The sequence below is a fragment of the Equus caballus genome, chromosome 25, assembly GCF_041296265.1.
Source record: "Equus caballus isolate H_3958 breed thoroughbred chromosome 25, TB-T2T, whole genome shotgun sequence".
Lineage (NCBI taxonomy): Eukaryota > Metazoa > Chordata > Mammalia > Perissodactyla > Equidae > Equus > Equus caballus.
In genome coordinates, this window is record NC_091708.1 from 9682685 (window position 1) to 9701574 (window position 18890).

The 18890-nt window shown below is 43.6% G+C and overlaps 2 protein-coding genes across 8 annotated transcripts in view; one reads left to right on the top strand and one right to left on the bottom strand.

The window, feature by feature from the left end:
• Positions 1-18890, top strand: part of CLTA (clathrin light chain A) — a 51630-nt gene that overhangs the window by 24995 nt on the left and 7745 nt on the right. Inside the window, exon 5 of one of the 2 annotated variants that reach the window (XM_005605619.4) lies at positions 2856-7886. The exons of the other annotated variant lie outside the window; for it this stretch is intronic. Within the exon in view, the coding sequence (XP_005605676.1) occupies positions 2856-2976 (121 nt within the window). The 3' untranslated portion in view covers positions 2977-7886. Of the gene's footprint in view, positions 1-2855; positions 7887-18890 lie in introns of those variants that run through there. 2 annotated transcript variants of the gene reach the window in all.
• GNE (glucosamine (UDP-N-acetyl)-2-epimerase/N-acetylmannosamine kinase) overlaps positions 1254-18890 on the bottom strand; it is a 46076-nt gene continuing 28439 nt past the window's right edge. For all 6 annotated transcript variants that reach the window (XM_070250712.1, XM_001497313.7, XM_070250713.1 and 3 more), the window contains 8 exons: positions 16895-17107; positions 13420-13507; positions 12024-12234; positions 9784-9913; positions 9193-9414; positions 7089-7271; positions 4013-4129; positions 1254-3472 (listed from right to left, as the gene is read on the bottom strand). In XM_070250712.1, the coding sequence (XP_070106813.1) occupies positions 3237-3472; positions 4013-4129; positions 7089-7271; positions 9193-9414; positions 9784-9913; positions 12024-12234; positions 13420-13507; positions 16895-17107 (1400 nt within the window). In that variant the 3' untranslated portion in view covers positions 1254-3236. The remainder of the gene's footprint in view (positions 3473-4012; positions 4130-7088; positions 7272-9192; positions 9415-9783; positions 9914-12023; positions 12235-13419; positions 13508-16894; positions 17108-18890) is intronic.

Genomic DNA, 18890 nt, shown 5'->3' on the forward strand with positions numbered 1-18890 from the left:
ATTGCACGCTGTTCTGAGTAGTGTGATGAAATCTTGCGCCATCTCGCTCTGTCCCGCCTGGGACGTGAATCATCCCTCTGTTGGATCCCCAACCATCAACATCATGGTGGCGCAGTGAGCCTCCGGTCAGTAGTGGCCTTACGCTCCATAACAACGATGCCTACATCATTCCCCTCACTTCCTCGCATCACGTAGGCTTGGATCATCTCACATCATCACAAGAAGAAGGGTGAGTGCAGTACAGTAAGATAGTTTGAGACAGAGAAACCACAGTCCCGTAACTTTTCTTTCAGTACAGTTAGAATTGTTCTTAGTTGTTAATCTCTTGCTGCCCAACTTATAAATTAAAGTTTATCACAGGTATGTATGTATAGGAAAAAAACATAGTATATATAGGATTTGGTACTATCCGCAGTTTCAGGGGTTGGAATGAATCCCCCAGGGAAAAGGGAAGCCTACTGTATATTGTGGACAATGAAGTATTATTCAGCCACAAGAATGAATGAAACCTTGCCATTTGCAACAACATGGATGAAGCTTGAGGGCATTAAGCTAAGTGAAAGAAGTCAGAGAAGGACAAATACCATCTGCGCTCACGTACACAGTCGGCCCTCCACATCTGCAGGTTTCACATCCGCGGATGCAGAGGGCCGACTGTATTCGTTGTACTGCACCTTGTTATATAAGGGACTGGAGCATCCATGGATTTTGGTATCTGCAGGGATTCCTAAAACCACTCCCCCACGGATACTGAGGGACCACTGTATGTAGACGCTGAAGAAAAACAAGCTCACAGATACAGAGAACAGATTGGTGGTTGCCAGAGGCAGTGGGTGGGGGTTGGGTGAAATGGAAGAAAGTCAAAAGGTACAAACTTCCAGTTATAAGTCATGGGGCTGTGATGTACATCATGGCGACCACCCTTAAAAAGACTGTTTGTTTGAAAGGTGCTACAAGAGTAGAGCGTAAAAGTTCTCATCACAAGAAAAAAAATTCTCTAACTACATATGGCGATGGATTTTAATTGGGTTTATTGTGGTAATCATTTTGCAATATTTTTTAAATGTTATGTAAGAATGCTTTCTATTATCAGTGTGGTTTTTTGGTTAAGAAATCAATATTAGATGCCTTAAAGAAGGTATATGATCTTCAAAAATTAAGCACTGCAACAATGTAATAGAAATCTCTTCTGGAAAGAGAAATGCTTTTAGCTAGTGAGTGAATTAGGACAAAACAAAACAAAACAAAAGTGATAGGATTTCCACAAGGAAGTATATTTATTTTTTCTTTAGAATTTGGCTCAGAACAGTAACATAAGAATATTTACATTAAAATAAATTAAGATGTGATTAACCATATATAATAATTATGTTGGAATATTTTAGCCTTTCCATGAATTTAATAAAAACTAAGATTTGGTTTTAGATTCAGTGCCATCCTTCCTAATATTTGGTATGAAACTTGGGAGCAATGCAGTCCTCTAGGGTACAGAGTGGCAGATTTCCCCACAGACCACAATGCCCCTCACAGTACACCGTCTCACCCCAGACACTGACGGCCGCGCAGACTGGCTTCCTTCCCAGGAATCAGCGTGGAATGTCTCAACAATAACCAGGACCTGAAGATGATTTCAAGACTAGGAGAGTTCTAGCAATCAGCCAACCCGCCTTTTCACATTTATCCACCAGGAAGGAAGCAGTCCACATGCAATATTCATTATTTCACTTTATTTTATATGCTAACTCTGAATATGTTGTAGAAACCTTCAAGTTTTCCTAAAATTAATAAACATTTTGAAGAACATATGCATATACTCCTTTAGATCATCCAAAAGTACCCATTAAAAAGCTGTCAGTAGACCAATACTGTATGTACTGGCAAAATTTCCACAGCATAGAGGAATTTGATTAAACTCCCCGCTGAGAGTGTCAAGGATAAATCGAGTCATTTGCTAATGAGATATTCTTATTAAAGCTTTTGGTAGCCTAAAGGAAATTCGAATATATTCACGTTTTGAAAGTTTTTGATAGGAGAGGTTATGTGGCTTAGCAAAAAAGCACAGAGGGATCTGGGATCAAACCCCGTCTCTAAGACTCACTGGCCACATAGCTTTAGGTATGTCACTGAAACACATGAAACTTAGTTTGGGGTTCTATGAAATGGGAATTAAAACACCTACCTCACAGGTTGTGAGAATTTAGAATAATGTAATATGAAGCACCTAGTTCAGAGTCTGGCATACAGTAGGCACTTAATAGCGGTGGCTATTAGTATTTCTTTCAGATTGCAATTGGTAGCAAGAAGGCTGGCCTTTGGATCTTGACACTAGTGAAAGCACAGAATCTTACTCAGCCAGAATCCAGATTCACAGGTGTGAGCTCTGGGTATGACAGACACGAACGCTACATTAGTAGACACTCCAGGGTCATATTCCACACAGTATGAAAAGCTACTGAAGGGAGACGTATCCGCTTGTCAGTAGCAAAGATCCTTTTAGAACAGATAATCTCCTCTCAGAAGCTGTAAGTCCTAGTGGCTTCTCAGCTGTCCTTAAGAAGATAAGGACAAGGTCACTAAGGCCACTGTAGATTCCTGTCTAAAGTTGCTTAAGGTTCTGCGAGAGTAATAGCAAACAACATCTTTCAACAAGTAACATTTGGGGGTGGCAGATGTCCAATGTCTTGATTGTGGTAACGGTTTCACAGGTATGTATATACATATGTCAAAACTTATCAAATTCTGCACTTAAAAAATACATCAGTAAAGCTGTTTTTAAAAAAAAGTTTACATAAGCCTCTCGTGGTGAGATTTCCTTCTGTTCCCTGACTGGATCCCTTTCTGTGATCTGTGCTCAGGGTGAAAGGAAAGATGACTATCCAGACTCCAGGCTCCTGCTCACATCCCAAGCAAGGCCTGCAGGTCCCAGCGGCACATCTAGGAAGCGGAGTCCTGAGGCTCCCTCGTCTACTGGTGTAGCTCCTTTTGGCACAGAAGATTGTGATTGGTACTTACAAAGTTTGAGCTGAAATGACTCCAGGAAGAGCATCATCTACAAAAATGCAGGTTGGGAAAGGTACTTTGGAAGGGGAGACTAAAAGCAAACTCCTCTGCCAAAGTCGCCTGCCAAATATCAAATTTAAATAACAAATTGGCTTTTCAAGAAATGATCATCTACAAGACAACCTGAATCCGCTAAGGAGCTCTTGAGTCTTGGTGCGTGTCCACCCCTGGGGGGCCTAGTAGACCCTGCGAGTCGTGTAGTCCAGAACCATGCTGGCGGCACCAAGCAGGGCGGGGTCCACCAAATCTGAAACCACCACGTCCACGTCCTGAACCGAGGACAAGGCCTGCTGGCGGATGACGTCTTTGACGATGTGGATATAGTGACTGGCTAGGACTCCAGAGAGGATCACGAGGGAAGGATTCATAGTGTGGAGGATGTTTACAACCCCAAGACCCAAAGCCGTTCCAGCTACAGGAAAACAAAAATTAAAATCAGTTTTGGGGGGAGAGCCAAATCAAAAACACCAAAGAGGAAGGGAGAAAGGGCTAGCAGCCAGGAAGAGGCAGTACATTCGCACTGCATAATGAGAAGTGCTACTTTTAAAGCTGTTCATGAGGTATTCTTAGTATGAGAAAGTGATCATATGATACTTCGAAATGAAAAAAGCTGGGCATAAAATTGTATATATTATACTGTACGATCTCAAGTATGTAAAAAAAAAAAAAAAAGCCCGGAAGGAAATGTTAATAATTGGTATCTCTGAACAGTAAAACCTGACGTGATACTTTTTCTTACTCTCCTGTATTTCTCTAAATTTCCTATAAAATGAACAAGCAGCTTCTTCATAGTTGTAAAACGAAACAAAAATCTGTTTAAAAAGGCAATGCTGCTAAATGTCTTGAACGCGGTTCCAGAGGGCTGGTCCTGAGGGAAGCTGGGACCCGTGGGAGCCCCGGGTGCTCGAGGGCCCGCCCCCTGCAGCAGAGCGGCCCAGGACCGCACACTCACCTGTCCTCAAGATGCTCTGGGCCTTCACGTTGCCAAGTTTTGCAGCTTGGATGAGATGGAGGGCACCAACGGCTTCATCTTTTGGCACTGACATCCCTTCCACCAACAGCAGGTCTTCTGCGTGAACAGAGGGGAGGAGGAGAAGCTGTCATTGCTGCGCTGCGGCAGCCCTGTGGGGAAGCCGAGCTACCGCTGCGCCTGCAGGCAGCGAGCCCCCACGTGGGAAGACAGTGTTTTCTTTTCACATTTGCAAAGCTTTTTATCAGCCGTGAAAGTCTACATCCATTGCCGCAGAGGCCTCTGCCACCCTCTTGCTGCCTGGTTATACATCACCCGGAGCTTCCCCACCTGGGAGAGCCTCCACTCTGGCCACCGCCTCCTCCCCAGCCCTCCAGGTTCTTCACTTCTCACTTGAAGAACTCATATCAAAGAGTCCTTGAGATGTTTTTTCCCCAAATTGTCAGACTCTGCTGCATTCATCTCCTTCATCTCCTTCCTTATCCACCCCGGATGCGCTGGTGCCTTATTTGCCAGCGCTCCAGTCTCTGACAGGAAGTTACAGCCCCTAAGGAACAGACACAGACCAGGGTTTAATGCCAGCTCTGCCACTACTAGCTGCATGACCCTGTCCATGTCACGTCACCTCTATATGTTTCTCTTCTCTATAAAATCGGGGTAACAATACCAACCCTAGCAGGATTCTTTTAGGGATTAAATGAAATAATGGACATACAGTACCTATGTGCTGGCCAGAGTAACTGCTAAATAAACAGGAGGCATTTCTGTCATGTATCGTCCTTGTCCTGACCTTCACTCTGCCAGTCACCAACCAGGAGCATCTGCCTCCTCCTCTGCTCTTATCCTGGGTCCTGCTGGGAGGAATCTCAACTGTGCAGGCTGTTCCCCGGAGACCAGCCAGTGCTCTCCTGTGCTCCAGGGGCCCTCACAGCTGCCCTAGCTGGCTGGCTCTCCCATTCTCGCTCATTGCTCTTCTTAGCCTTCGCCTCCTCAGACCTCCTCCCTTCACCCCACTACCAAGAGGTCTCTGTACTTCTGAGCTCGCAGGAGGAGGACACACCAGGTGCCTCCACCATGAACATGTCTGTTTGCACACCTCCGCTCCTTCCTTCTCTTTCTTGGGCCGTCCACCTGGGCTTTGCAGCTCCTGTCTTTCCCGCCCTTCAGGGCCCTCACTGTAGGGACTCGACCACCCTTTCTTGCATCGTCAACCTTCGCTTCCACTCCACTGCGTCCTTTCCATCGGCATGTGCTCACAAATTCCATGTCCTCAAAGGACTTCTTCCCTCCTACTCAGTGTAGTTAGGCTTCTACTCCCACTATTTGAACTTTCTTTTTCTGTTACTTTTTTTTTTAAGATTGGCACCTGAGCTAACATCTATTACCAATCTTTTTTTAACTTTTTTTCTTCTCCCCAAAGCCCCTCAGTACATAAGTGTGTATTTTTAGTTGTGGGTCCTTCTAGTTGTGGCATATGGGACGCCGCCTCAGCGTGGCCTGATGAGTGGTGCCATGTCCACACCCAGGATCCGAACTGGTGAAACCCCGGGCTGCCAAAGGCGGGGGCAGCCCCTGAACCTCTTCTTAAGACATGTATTTGCCCCCAAGGGGCAAAAATTAGTTCTTGCAGGCAAAAACCCTTACTCTTTTTATAGCGGTGGTACATAAACACAAACAGATAAACAATATATCTGTCATACTGAAGTTTCATGGGGTGGCATGATTAGGAAAAAATGTCTGAACAGGCTCCTTAGGGGGGTGATGATAAAAACAAGGTTAAAAAACAGTTTTCATGGCTTCAAATGATGTCCTCATGGCCAAAGCCAGTGAACTTTTCTGAGCTTCTCTTACTCGTAAGCAGCCCTTGACACCACCAGCCACTCGCTCTCTGAAGTGCTCTCCCTTTCCGGCTTCTGTAACTTCACCCTGTCCTGGTCCTCCCTACCCCTCAAATGCTGACGTTTCACAGATTCCATCCCTGACTCGTGCCTCATTCCGAGTCCCATTCCTAGGTTTAACTACCACCTCAAAGAGTCCCAATCCTTACCTCTAGCCCAGTCATCTCTCCTGGGCATCAGACCCCTGTAGCCAGCTGCCTTCAACACCTGTCCAGCCGGATGTCTCACGAGCACCCAACCATCATCTTTTGCCAAAATCTGTTCTGCCTCTCATACTCCCAATCCCCAAGCTGTCCACCTAGAAAACTGCCTGTCATTCTAGAACTGTCCCACAACACCAGCCTCCATTCAAGTATTATTTTCCCCCCAGAAAACAAAAAGTTACAGTTTAGTGAAGAAGCTAAATTCAGATCTGACCGTGTCTCTCCCCTGAGCTTTTTCAGTGCCTTCTCCACCCTCTGCTGGTCCTAGCCCGCCTCTTTGGTACACTGTGCCCTGCGCTGCCGTTTATGCACCAAGACCGCTGTTTCCCATGCCTGGAAGTGCTCCCGGGCTCATCCAGACTTGCCTCGCTAATCCTGTTTGTCCTCTGACTCTCAACCCCCAGGATGGCACCCTAACGCTCTCTTCCCTGCTTCGAGAGGGCGAGGAGGGAACGCTGGTGTCCTTCTTACATGCGTCTACATTCCTTGGCCATCATTCTCCTTGCACTTGACACACTTTATTATACTGATATTAAATGACTCCCTCTTGCAGTAGACTAGAAACCATCCTAACTTCTATAACATGTCCAGAACCAACTTTAGTTCAAGTAGACCTTTCAGAGTTCAAAAACTTTAATATGTCTCCCATTTAATTCTTCATTAAGATGTGTATTAAGTACCCACCCTGTGCTAGAGGCTGAGAAAACAAAAATAAAAGACATCTTCCCCGCTACCCAGGGGCTCAGGGCCCGTCTCCATCACTGGAGAGGAGGTGTCAGCATGGCTCCGCACCCAGGAGACGTGGGAGCTTCAGTGCGAGGAAGAGCCTCTGCTTTTCCTCTAGGGATCGAAAAGGTTACAAGTTCTGGCTCCAGCGTTCGGCTTTCTTTGGAATATCTACTTTGAAGTACCTGTCCACCATTTGGCTATTTGATTCCTCAGCAGAGAGAAACTAACCATCATGCAGTTTTTTCGCTTCCCTCTGCAAGGCCATTCCAGAGGCATATGCTTCAATACACCCATGGCTTCCACAGGAACAATCAGGCCCATCCAGAGACACAACAAGGTGGCCGAGTTCTGCAGCACAGAAGGAGCTTCCGTGGATCAGTTCATGCTGATGGATGATCCCCCCGCCAATTCCTACGGTGAGAGACAACAATCACTAAGGCGCCCCTTCCCCTGAAACAGAAGACTGTGATATGGCCATGCCTCATCTGTTTAGCAAAGCTTTGCAATGTGAGGTTCTATACAATGCCTACTTTCCTAGAGAGCAGAAACTTACCAAGTACCAAAACTTTATCTGGAAGCATTTTGGAGGGAAAATGTTTTCAGCAGATCCTCTGATGCTCCGGGTCGCATCTGCCTGGCTCACTACTATTTCAACCACAACTGTCTTGGACAGTTCCACGCAAGCTCAGACTCAGCTTGCAATGACAGGATGCCACCTCCAGCACACATCGCCCATCTTCTCCCCAAGGCCTTCTCCAACACTAAGAGCTCAGTCAGCCACGCAAGCACAGTGCCCAGAGGCAATCCTCAACCAAGGTGAGACAGGAGCCAGGAGATTCAGTGGACAATTCTGGATGGTATTCTGCAGGCTTCCTGGGAGCTTCTGGTAGATTTCAGCCTCTGCTTCCCTCAGGGCAACTTCGATAATGCATCCTCTAATGGCTTTCCTCCTACTCTGTTCTAGTCTTCCCACTCCCGCACTCCCACTTTCCAGGATCACCTCCAAAATAAATACCTGCATCTAAATCCTTGTCTCAGACTCTGCTCTGGGGGAAACCTGAAATAAGATAATCTCACCAAACCTATCATATACCTACTTTCTTAACCAGAGAATATGAAATATGATTTTGCCTCTTCTTAATGCCACTATGTCTAAAAATCTGATTCAGTAATCACGAACATCAATGACGGTCTTTTGTTGCAGAGTTTAGGAGTTACTAAGGAGTACAGGGCATTCTGCCTTAGAGGGCTCTGCTTCTTAGAGCTGTCCTGCCCTCGACTACTTCTTGTGGCACTTATTCCTCAACCTCCACCCATCTAATTTGCAGCTCATTATCTGCTCTGAGCTAGGAAATGATATCCAAGCTTGCTAAGACTGTGTCCAAGACTAAGAAGAAGGGCGTCAGCTTAGAGAGGAAGGAATATAATGCAGAATTTAAGAGCACAGAAGTTTTGAAGTTAGACATATCTGCGATGAAATGGCGGCTCAACCACTTACTAGCTGGGTCTGTTTCCTCATTTAAAAAACAGATTGGGACAACAGCAAAAATGGCAGAGTAGGGAACCCCAAAAGTCCATTCTCCACTAAAGCAATGAATAAACTGGCAAAACTGTCAGAATCAACTCTTTTGGAAATCTAGAAACTAACCAAAAGTTTGCAACAAGCAGGGGAATGCTCAATCAAGAAAAGCTGAAACATTCTAAGAGAGCTTTCTGGTATTTTGTAGTCCCATCAGCCACCTACTCCCCAGGCTGGCGGTGGCCTTGAACAACAAACCCCATCCTCAGTACAGATGGCAGTACTGGAGGGAGCAGGATGAACCTTATTCTCAAAGAATTGTAGTGGTTTGTTTTGACCTGCTTGGCAGCTCCTGGAGAACCAGCTCAAAGGGCTTGCCTTTATCTCACACCCCTCAGAACTCTCCTGGGGCTGAGGGAGTTACCCAGGGGGCATTTGTCAAAAACATTTAAAGGCAAAACATATTTATTAGTCTCTGCTGCCTAGGGTAATGAATAACAATTGGGGCAAACAATATACTAACCAAAAAAGACCGAGAGGAAAAGCTGGGGAATGAGAAGCTTCAGGGAATAAGGGCTCTGAGTAGCTCTGACAAGTTCCTGGGAATTCAGAAGGTCACAGCAAGCCCAGGGCCGGGCACACACACCGAAAAGCCCTGAGCAGGCCTAAACTCTCACATGCAGCTCCCCTTCGGGCTCTACTCAAGGGGGAAGTGAAGGCTAAGGCAGAGTCGTAAACTGCCTGCCTGCGTGTTGAAGACGTGCCCCAACCCACAACCAAGCTCCTGAAGCAACTTTCTCTTAGTCCTCTTACCTGTGCCTGTGATCAGTGTCACAAAGTTTTCCAGGCCCTTTCCTTGACCAAATTTCCTCTCCGCCAGGGCAGCACAGTTGCCATCGTTGTCCACCCACACGGGGAGATGCAAAGTGTCAGATAGGGGGGTCCTGAGGTCCACAGAGTTCCATTCTTGAATCAGTTTGGTTGAATGGAGCACAATTCCTTCCCGAGGATTTACACGGCCACCAGTGGAAATGCCTGAGCTCCACCACAAACACAAGGCAAATAATTCTGATGAGAAATCTTAGAAAAGTGTGCCAACCTTCTGGATGGTGAACACAAATTAATTCACCCGAGATGTCCCAAGACAAAACTACCAAGGACCGCAAGGAAAAGTCAAGCAATTCTGAGCTAAGGCCACAGCTTCCCACAGACTCATAGCACCATCAGTGCTTCTTCCATGTTTATTGGGAGCTTCTCCCATGTTTGGGGCCCACAGGTCGGACCTGGAGCCGTCTACACACAGGGCAGACAGTGACTCGATGTTCAGTCACACATCAGAACTCAGCAGACAATAAAGTGGACATTAAAATGAGTATTTCTTGGGAATGTAATTCACAGTCTCACCTACTCCCAAAATTCTGCAGTTCAGTTTTACAGCTTCTGATGCAGCTTCTACGCACATCTGTAGGATTAAATTAATCCTCTCTTCATAGGTTTTAGGATTGAATTGAGTATACTTCTTAACTATTTCACCCTAAAAGAGAAAAAAACAATGAGATCTGTCTCACTGGTCTTAGCTAAGGAGCATGTGGTCAATCTTTTGACCTTTTTCATAATAAATTAGACTTTGCTGTAGCACAGTACTGCAGATTAACATGACTGCTTGGGAAGGGAGTCACCGTCTGGCTTGGGCTGGCCCTGGGATACACCCAAGTAGCTTCCTGGGAAGCCATCCTGGCATATGGCTGTTGAAGCAATGACAACTCCAAGCCAACCAGATGTGCCCCTCTCTTAAAGTGTAAGGTGAATGTTGGCTAATCTGAATCTTCATTAAAAGGTCATATTTTACTCTTAGAGATTGACAAATTTTCCTTGCTTAAATACTGAAGCAGCTAAGCAAATATCCTAAGTAGTTAAGCTTTAAACACCTCCCATGACTGAAGCCAATAATGGTATGGCACCACGATGTTCAAATTACTGTGCTTTGTGGCATGTGTGAACACCATTCAGGGATAGTCCCTCCTAATTATTCTTGTTTTTAAAATTTTTCTTTGCTCTTCTCGCTTGCGCATTATTTTAAGTAGATTTCAGAGTAATGTGATTAACCTTAAAAAATCCCATTGAAATGTTGACTAGAATTATGTTAAACTTACAATTCAATTTGGAAAATGCTGAAATTTAAAAAATCCTCAGCCTTCCCATCTAGGACACTTTTCAAGCCTTTATATTTTACAGTACAGTTTTATAATTTTCTTCACATAGATCACAGTTTTCTGGTTGAGCTGATTCTCAGTAGTTTTTGCTGTTCTTGTTCTGAGCAGGGCCTCCTTTCCATTCTTTTGTTGTTAACGGACTGCACCCATCTGTGAGGGCTAACGCCGCCGGTAAAGACTGGCATTACACACAAACCTGCAGCTGTGCCTCTCCGCCTCCACTGTGCATCAGAACCACCTGGGCGAGCTTGGAGCGAATACTCACGCCTGGCCTCCACCCCTAGAGATTTGGATTTACTTAGTTTGGGATGAGAGCCAGGCATCTGTATAGTTTTTTAAGCTTCTAGGTAATGTTAATGTTAACGTGCAGTCAGGGCTGACAGACACTCACCTAGAGGAAAACCTAAATCTTTGCCTACAGTTTCATTCAAGTAGAAAGTTATTGATATTTATATATTTACCATAATATCTAGCCATTTTATTCAATTGTCTTATTAATTCTACAAGATTTTGGTTTATTTATATTGTCTATAAATACTATTTTTTATTTTGCCTTGTCCACAACCTCCATTTTTGCCGTTTGTTCTTTGCTTTATTCCCTTCATAACTTCCAGAATTACATTAGCTAAAGTTGCAGAAAACATCTTTCTTTCCTTCTTGATTTTAACAGTAATGTCTCTAGGATTTCACCACTGCAAAGGGTGTTGGCCATTCATATGGAATAGATCATTTTGTGTTAAGAAAATATTCTTCTATTAATACTTTTTAGAGAATATCTATAGAGGAGACCTTTTGGCTTCTCCTGAGAAAATCACGTTTTGTTTTGCTTTGCTCTATTTAACCTAAACAACTTTGTGTTTAAAATCCTTGCTACTTCTCATGGACTCCTAAAACTTGATACATCTAAACTATTTCAAACAAAGGTTTTTCTCGTAGGTTTATTCTTCTTTACGAAGTCATTAGAGATCATTTTAACATGGAGAATTTGGTGTTTTTATGAAGGCTCTCAGCCTCTGTCAACACTGCGGTGATGGGGTCTGGTTAAGGGATTGAAGGTACGCTCTACTACTCAACTACAACGGTGTTCTAGAGGAGAAGCGCTTCTAGATAGTAATAAGCATCCTCCATACTCCAAGCTGTTACCAGGTGTGGAATTTCAGATCTCCTGGGTGGCAAAAGCCCTCTCTGGTGCCTAAGGGGTCTCTCATTGTCAGCTGAAGTCTATTAACTTGGATTCCCTGAGAATTTTCCTTCTTTAAAATGTTAATAATTACTAAAATAGCGAGACAAACATCGTACTGGATCCAAAAGTCAACACCGTGGGGACATAATTACAAGCTCTCGTGTGTGTTTCTAGCCCTACCTTCCAACCATACTTTTTAAAAATCAATTACTGAGGATAGAAAGTTAAGACCTTAGGAGTTATTTTACCTTCATGCTGACTATTGCAACTCGGAGGTTTGTCCCACCAAGATCAACAGCCAAGGCACTTAGAGTTTCAAGAATATGGTCAATATCTTGAGAGATATTCTCCTTCACAGGAGGAAAACAGAATTTCTTTTGTAGTGGCTCTTGAAGATCAATAGATTTGAGAAACTTCAAAATCCTTGGAACAGCATTTCCATCCCCATATATCTTTGAACTGTAATATCCAAAAAGTAGATTAAATTAAATGCTTCTCTCATACATATTAAGTGATATTGAGAACATGGTATTAATGGAATCTGAGACTTGGGGTAATAAATAGTTTGCTTTTCTTCCTTTTAAAATAACATCTGAATCTCTTCAGCAACATAGTAACTAAGTACCCGCATACTACCAATGCAGTATCTGATTCTGTTGTTGATTGAAACACAACTAATTCCAGCCTGAGATACCATTAACAAAATGCCTATATCATCAAAGAAAAATTCTCTCTCTTAAGCCAATTTCAGAATATAACATAGTTTGGGACAGTGAATTTATTTAGCTTTTTTTTTTTTTTTTTATATAGTTGTAGATTCTAGTTGTGAGTGCCTCTGGCTGTGCTGTGTGGGACGCGGCCTCAGCGAGGCCTGATGAGCGGTGCCATGTCCACGCCCAGGATCTGAACCAGTGAAATCCTGGGCCACTGAAGCAGAGTGTGCAAACTTAACCATTCGGCCACAGGGCCAGCCCCTTTATTTTGCTTTTTAATCTTTATATTTGTAGAGGAAAAAAGTTACTTTCAGAAAAAAACATTCAAATATGGGAAATCTCATTAATTTGAAATAGAAAGGAGGGCAGTCTCAATTAATTAGAATGCTGAACTAGACTTTTTTTTTTTTTTAAAGACTTTATTTTTCCTTTTTCTCCCCAAAGCGCCCCCGGTACATAGTTGTGTATTTTTAGTTGTGGGTCCTTCTAGTTGTGGCATGTGGGATGCCACCTCAGCATGGCTTGATGAGCAGTGCCATGTCCGTGCCCAGGATTTGAACCGGCGAAACCCTGGGCCGCTGAAGTGGAGCACACGAACCCAACGACTCGGCCACGGGGCCAGCCCCTGAACTAGACTTTTTAAAGAAAATCAGTTACATTAATTTCTAATATTTATAGAAATTCAAAGTAGGCTAAAGAAGTATTTCCTAGCAGAAGTGCTATATTAATTAACTGAGACAAATAAAAACATTATTCTCCATTGGAACCCTTGGTGGAGTAATACAGGGTATCTTAGCAAGCCCTGTCTCACCAGCAGCTGGAGACCCCAGGGAAGTAGAATGAGAGCTCTGTTAGGAGGATTAAACAGTGAAAATGGTGCCAGAGGCAGCTCCCCTTTTAAATCACTTTTTTTACGCGGGTATATACTCACCAAGGGTACTGTTTACCGAACTGAAGGTGCAGCGCTTGCAGTATTTTGTCTTGGGTATCAGCATCCCGGACATGAAGGACATTTTCCCCTAAGTAAATCCAGTGACACATTATAATGATTCAGAAGTGGGAATATTCAAAGAATAAAGAAATTAGCAGTGTGTTGTACTCACAATGGACCCTGAAACCCAGAGGACTTCAAATGAGTCGCCTTCTGTTAGAGAAACATCAACTTTTCTACTTTCTACCCTTTAAAGCACTCACAGCAAGATTTCCGTATATCAAATACTTAAGGACGCGAGGGTCCTTTATTCCCAAAGAGAATAAATTAAGCTTTTGTTTGTTTATTGAAATAAGTAAGGTTGGATTAATCTAGTATCCACTCACCACTCATCTAGCCATCTACCATGCCCACTCTTTCCATCTGCACTGCCTTCCATCTACTGAGCCAGTTGTTCAATCAGCTGGTCAGGCCAGGTTGGTCAGTTAGTCAGTGAGCCAGTCAGCTGTTCAGGCAGTCACTTTTTCTCCATACATTTTCTGACCAATGTGAGGAAGTAAATACAATGAAAATGGCCATGTTTTTCAACAGACTTGCCTAAGAAGAGGAGAAGAGCAGAAGAGTGGTGGCTGGAGAGAGGTGTGGGCTCACAGAAGGGGATGTTTTGCACTGTTTTGTTTTTAAGATGTGAGAGGCCTGGGCATGTTTCAATGATAAAGAAGCTAAAGACACAGGGCAGAAAAAGGATGACTGACAGGTCCTGAGAAGGCAGGAAGGGTGGGGATTTAGAACACAGGTAGAAAGTTAGGTAGTGGACAGGCAGGAGAGACCAGACACCCCACGCCCTCCAATGTAAAGAAGGTGAGAGGGAAGGAAAGGACGGATGGGCCTGTGTTTATATAAGTGTGGTCACAGAAAGCACAGACTCCTTTTGAAAAAGGACCACGTTGCCAAATCCAGCACTCAATTCTTTGTTCACATCTTATTTGAGCTCTCAGCAGCATTCAAAGCAGCGTCCGTCTCTGTGAAACACTATTTTCTGGGCTTTAATGATTTCACACTGCTGGTTTTCCTCATTGGCAGTTCCTTTTCAGTATGCTTTGCTGGTCCTTCCCTCCTCACCCGAACACTAAATATTTAAGGCTCCAGAGGTTGGTCCTGGGCTCCAGTCTCTTCCTTATTTACACGTTCTCCTTGGGGTAATCTTATTTAGTGCTTTGGTTTTAACTATCGTCTCTGGCAGAGTGTGCCATTATCCTCAATATCTTTTCTCCATACTACTAACAGAATTTTTCGCTGGGCGTCTGGTCACCCAGCTAGACTATATTCTTCAGCGTCCCATGCAGCTAGCTGTAGGCTTGTGACTTTGTTCATCCTTGACATCTTCACCTCTCCTCCTTCCCAGTGGCTAAAATGTGAACTTAACAGCAAGAGTTGCAGCACCCATCAAGAAGATGAATGAAGCCTAAAGTCTTTGACTGTGGAGCTGCCATACTAATGAGAAACAAAGAAAATCTAACTTTCTTAGACACTATTATTTTGTCTCTCTGTTACAGCAGCAGAACTGATATCCTAACTAAACACCATCTATATGCCAATCATTCTCAAATTTATATCTCCAACTAAACTCTCTCTGGAACTATCTAGCTGCTTACCTGTCTTGTCCACTTTGGTATCTAATAGGTATCGCAAACTTAATGTGGCCATTCAAGAACTCTTAATTCCACTCCCTCCCAAATCTGTTCCTCCCTCAGTATCCTCCATGTCAGGAAAGAGTAACCCCACTGCTCAAAACAAACATCTAAGAGTTACTGTTGATTGCTTTCTTCCTTTCACCGTTCACATCCAAGCATCAGCAAGTACCATAACAAACCCCAAATCTAACTTTTCTCCATCTCTAATACCACCATGTGGTCTAAGCCACTATCGTCTCTCATATGAACTGAAATAACCCCTTCACTGGTCACCCTGCTTCCACTCCTGTCCCACCACGTCCCACTCTCCATATATGGAGAGCGCAGCCAGAGCGATCTTTCCAAAATGCAAGTCATATCATCTCATCCTCTCCCTTAAATGGCTTCCTATCATCCTTAGAAAAAATTCCAGATCATTTACTCTGGCTCACAGAGGCCTGCCTCCTTCTCTAACATAATCTTGTATCACTCTTCCTTTTGCCTATTACTCTACAGCTCTGCTGGCCGCCCTGTTTCTCAAATACATCAAGCTTGTTCCTACCTTAGGGTCTTCAAACTGGCTGCTCCCTCTGCTTCTCCCTGATCCTCACACAGTTGATTCCTTGTTATTTAGATCTCAGCTTAAGTGTCATCTCCTCAAGGCCTTCCCTTATCCAATCTAATGTAGCCCATCATATTACCTTGTGTTACAGCTGGCACAGCACACAGAAATTCTGATTTTTTTCTTTCTTTCTTTTTAATCTATCATCTATCTCCCCTCCAACTAGAATGGAAGTTACACGAGTGCTCAGCCTTTGGTAGTCTAGTTTACTGCCAAACCCAGTGCCTAGCGCATAGTAGGTGCTTATAAATAGTTTCTTTTCTTTTCTTTTCTTTTCTTTTTGAGGAAGATTAGCCCTGAGCTAACTACTGCCAATCTTCCTCTTTTTGCTGAGGAAGACTGGCCCTGAGCTAACATCTGTGCCCATCTTCCTCTACTTTATACGTGGGATGCGTACCACAGCATGGCTTTTGCCAAGTGGTGCCATGTCTGCAGCCGGGATCTGAACCTGTGAACTTCGGGTCACTGAGAAGCGGAATGTGTGAACTTAACCGCTGCGCCACCAGGCTGGCCCTAAATAGTTTCTTAATGAATGAATTACTGAAGTTGAAAGAATTTTCATTTGATGGCTTCTATTTTCTCTGTGCAGTGGGGAGCAAAGTAATACGTTGGGAATGAAAGGGGAAGAAGGTCTGAAGATAAGAAAGTTAGGGTAGCAATTACGAGGAACAGAGAAGGAGCAGAGCTGGCACTGATCTCCTTGATTCTAGTGCAGCTCTTCTCCCATAAATGGTACACATTCTCCATTAGCTACAGAAACACATTTCCACATATAGTATCAGAACTGTGACTAATGTTATTAACAGGACCTAGCACAGTTAGCAAATTCATTAATAATAACCCTACTTATGCTTGAGTTATTAAGGGGTCATCTTACTTAGAATTGCCATGCTCTAAAGCCCCCTTTAGGGACTCTACTGGGCCCAGAAAGTGAAATATAATTAAGAAACTCTTAGCTCTAACTGATATTACAAAGACAATAAAAATGTAAATAAGTAGAGCCCTAAAAAAATTTGATAATCACTGTGTACTATTTATAGATTTTAGGCTACAATTGGTCATTAACTTCATTCACTCACTTGTTCATAAAAATATATGCTAGCACTGATACCTGCATACCTTGTCATAATTCATATGAGTATCAAGCCTAGTCACGTGAAATAGAAGCAAGGGTAGATACCTGTTTCTCTTCCAATCTGACGTGTTCCTAGGTTGATCACGGGTGTCCCAAAAGCTCCCACCTCTCGTACCCCACAGCTGCTGTTCCCAATCATACAACCAGCATGGGCAACCAACTGGATAAACTGGTCAAATGGGACGTGTTTAACTGCACGAAAATTGGGATGATGCTCAATGCCCTTCTTCCGCATCACTCGTACCATCTCTTTGCTCCCTGTGAAAATGAAGAGAACCAATTCTTAAACGGTTTATAAGATAAAGAAACCATTTTCATTGGCAAGTATAGCCCCACTTGAAGAAATCTCCCTATAAAAATTCACACTGGTTATTAGGGAGACAGTAATTTTAGTTACTGATCTTTCATGAATGATGTATATCTAAATGTCTGGTCAGCTCTCTGCTTCAACTCATCTAAGAACTTCAAATAGCAGCAGTTGGGACTTTTCAAACAGCACCCAGCAAAGCAAACACAATGTATGAATGCCCCAGTTAAAGCCTTTACCTTAACAATTAAGAGGCTTGGAACAGGCCAACGGTCTCTCTCTTAAGCTGAGAGTTCCTAAATGGAAAGGTCTCGGGCTCCACACACCCAGCTGATCAGAGAGCCTCTGCCTCAGCTATGCACACATTTACACCAACAATATACTTCAGTGGGATAGCACTCCCACTTATATGGACTAAGCTCTAAGAAAATAAAGATAGATTCTGATACCATGGCTCCTATTTTATTTTAAATGCATGGTTTTAAAAAATGTTACATATGTATGAGGGAGAGGCAATATTTAATGCCTCTCTGCTCACCCTTTCCTAGCTACGGCCTACCAAGGGAGGCAAAGGTGGTAATCTGATTGGTTAGAAGGCAGGACAGCAACCATACCATGATGTTCACTGAGGGGCGGAAGGCACTGATTTAACAGAAGCTGGACATGCATGCCTTCTCTCTCTCTTGAATTTTCTCTATGTGGCAAGCTAGGTAATAGACTCAGGGTCTAACTCCTCAGAACAGGCCTGGCCACTTCTCTCCTGCCAGAGCACGCCAGTCAGCACCCAGAATTACTGTAGTGCAGGGCACACCAGAAGATTCAGATTTGGGCTCAGGCGAAGGCTTCCCTTTGGCCTTAAGACTAAACCACAGGCACTAATCCTGTTTTCTAGCAAGCCCTACCTTAAGGAACTGGGCACTAAGCCAGATGATGAGAAAGTGATGCCTTGATTCTTATTTCCCTATTGTTCCTTGCGTATTTTATCAAAAATCCTGTGAGGAGGAGAGGCAAGTGGCAGACATAATTTAGGCATTCTAGGACCCTTTATTAGGGGAAAGGATCTCTAATTCTAAAGTGTATACAAGCAGGAAAGAATATTATAAGCAGAATATAACTGACAATGAATATTGAACGAGAGATATATAATATTACAAATATTTTACAAAAATTTAAAGAATTAGAAAAGGATAAACATTAAGGTTTTTGAAATATTGACACATTACCTAGACAAAATCTGGGTTGAGGGTTCTTAATTTTTCTTTCAACTAATACCCTACTTTGTTTCCCCTAACAGAAAAGATTATTCAAGAAGCCCTAAGAGAAGGAGTCTTTCAGAGTAACATGGCGACATCTTGGCACTGCAGAAAAGGGTTCCTGCCTCCTTTACCAAAAATGCCTAAGAGCTCAGCAATGAGTGTTGTTGGCTAATAATAACCAGTATTTGCAGGTTCCTCAATGTCAGGCCCGACTCTGGCATTTCTCACTTATACATCACATCCCATTAACCTGCTTAAGGTCTCATAGCACCAAAGCTGACAGTACCATCCACCAGTAGGTGATCAACCATGTCAGGCTTCAGGACCAACTGGCTGGGGACTCCAGGTCTAGACCGCTTAAGTTCGATCTTATTTTAAGGTATCACAGATATGCCAGAGAACACAAAATAACAGGAAGGGCTATTTTACTGAGGTCAGTGGGACCATTACTTTCCCAGGGACACTCTTTCACCTTTTA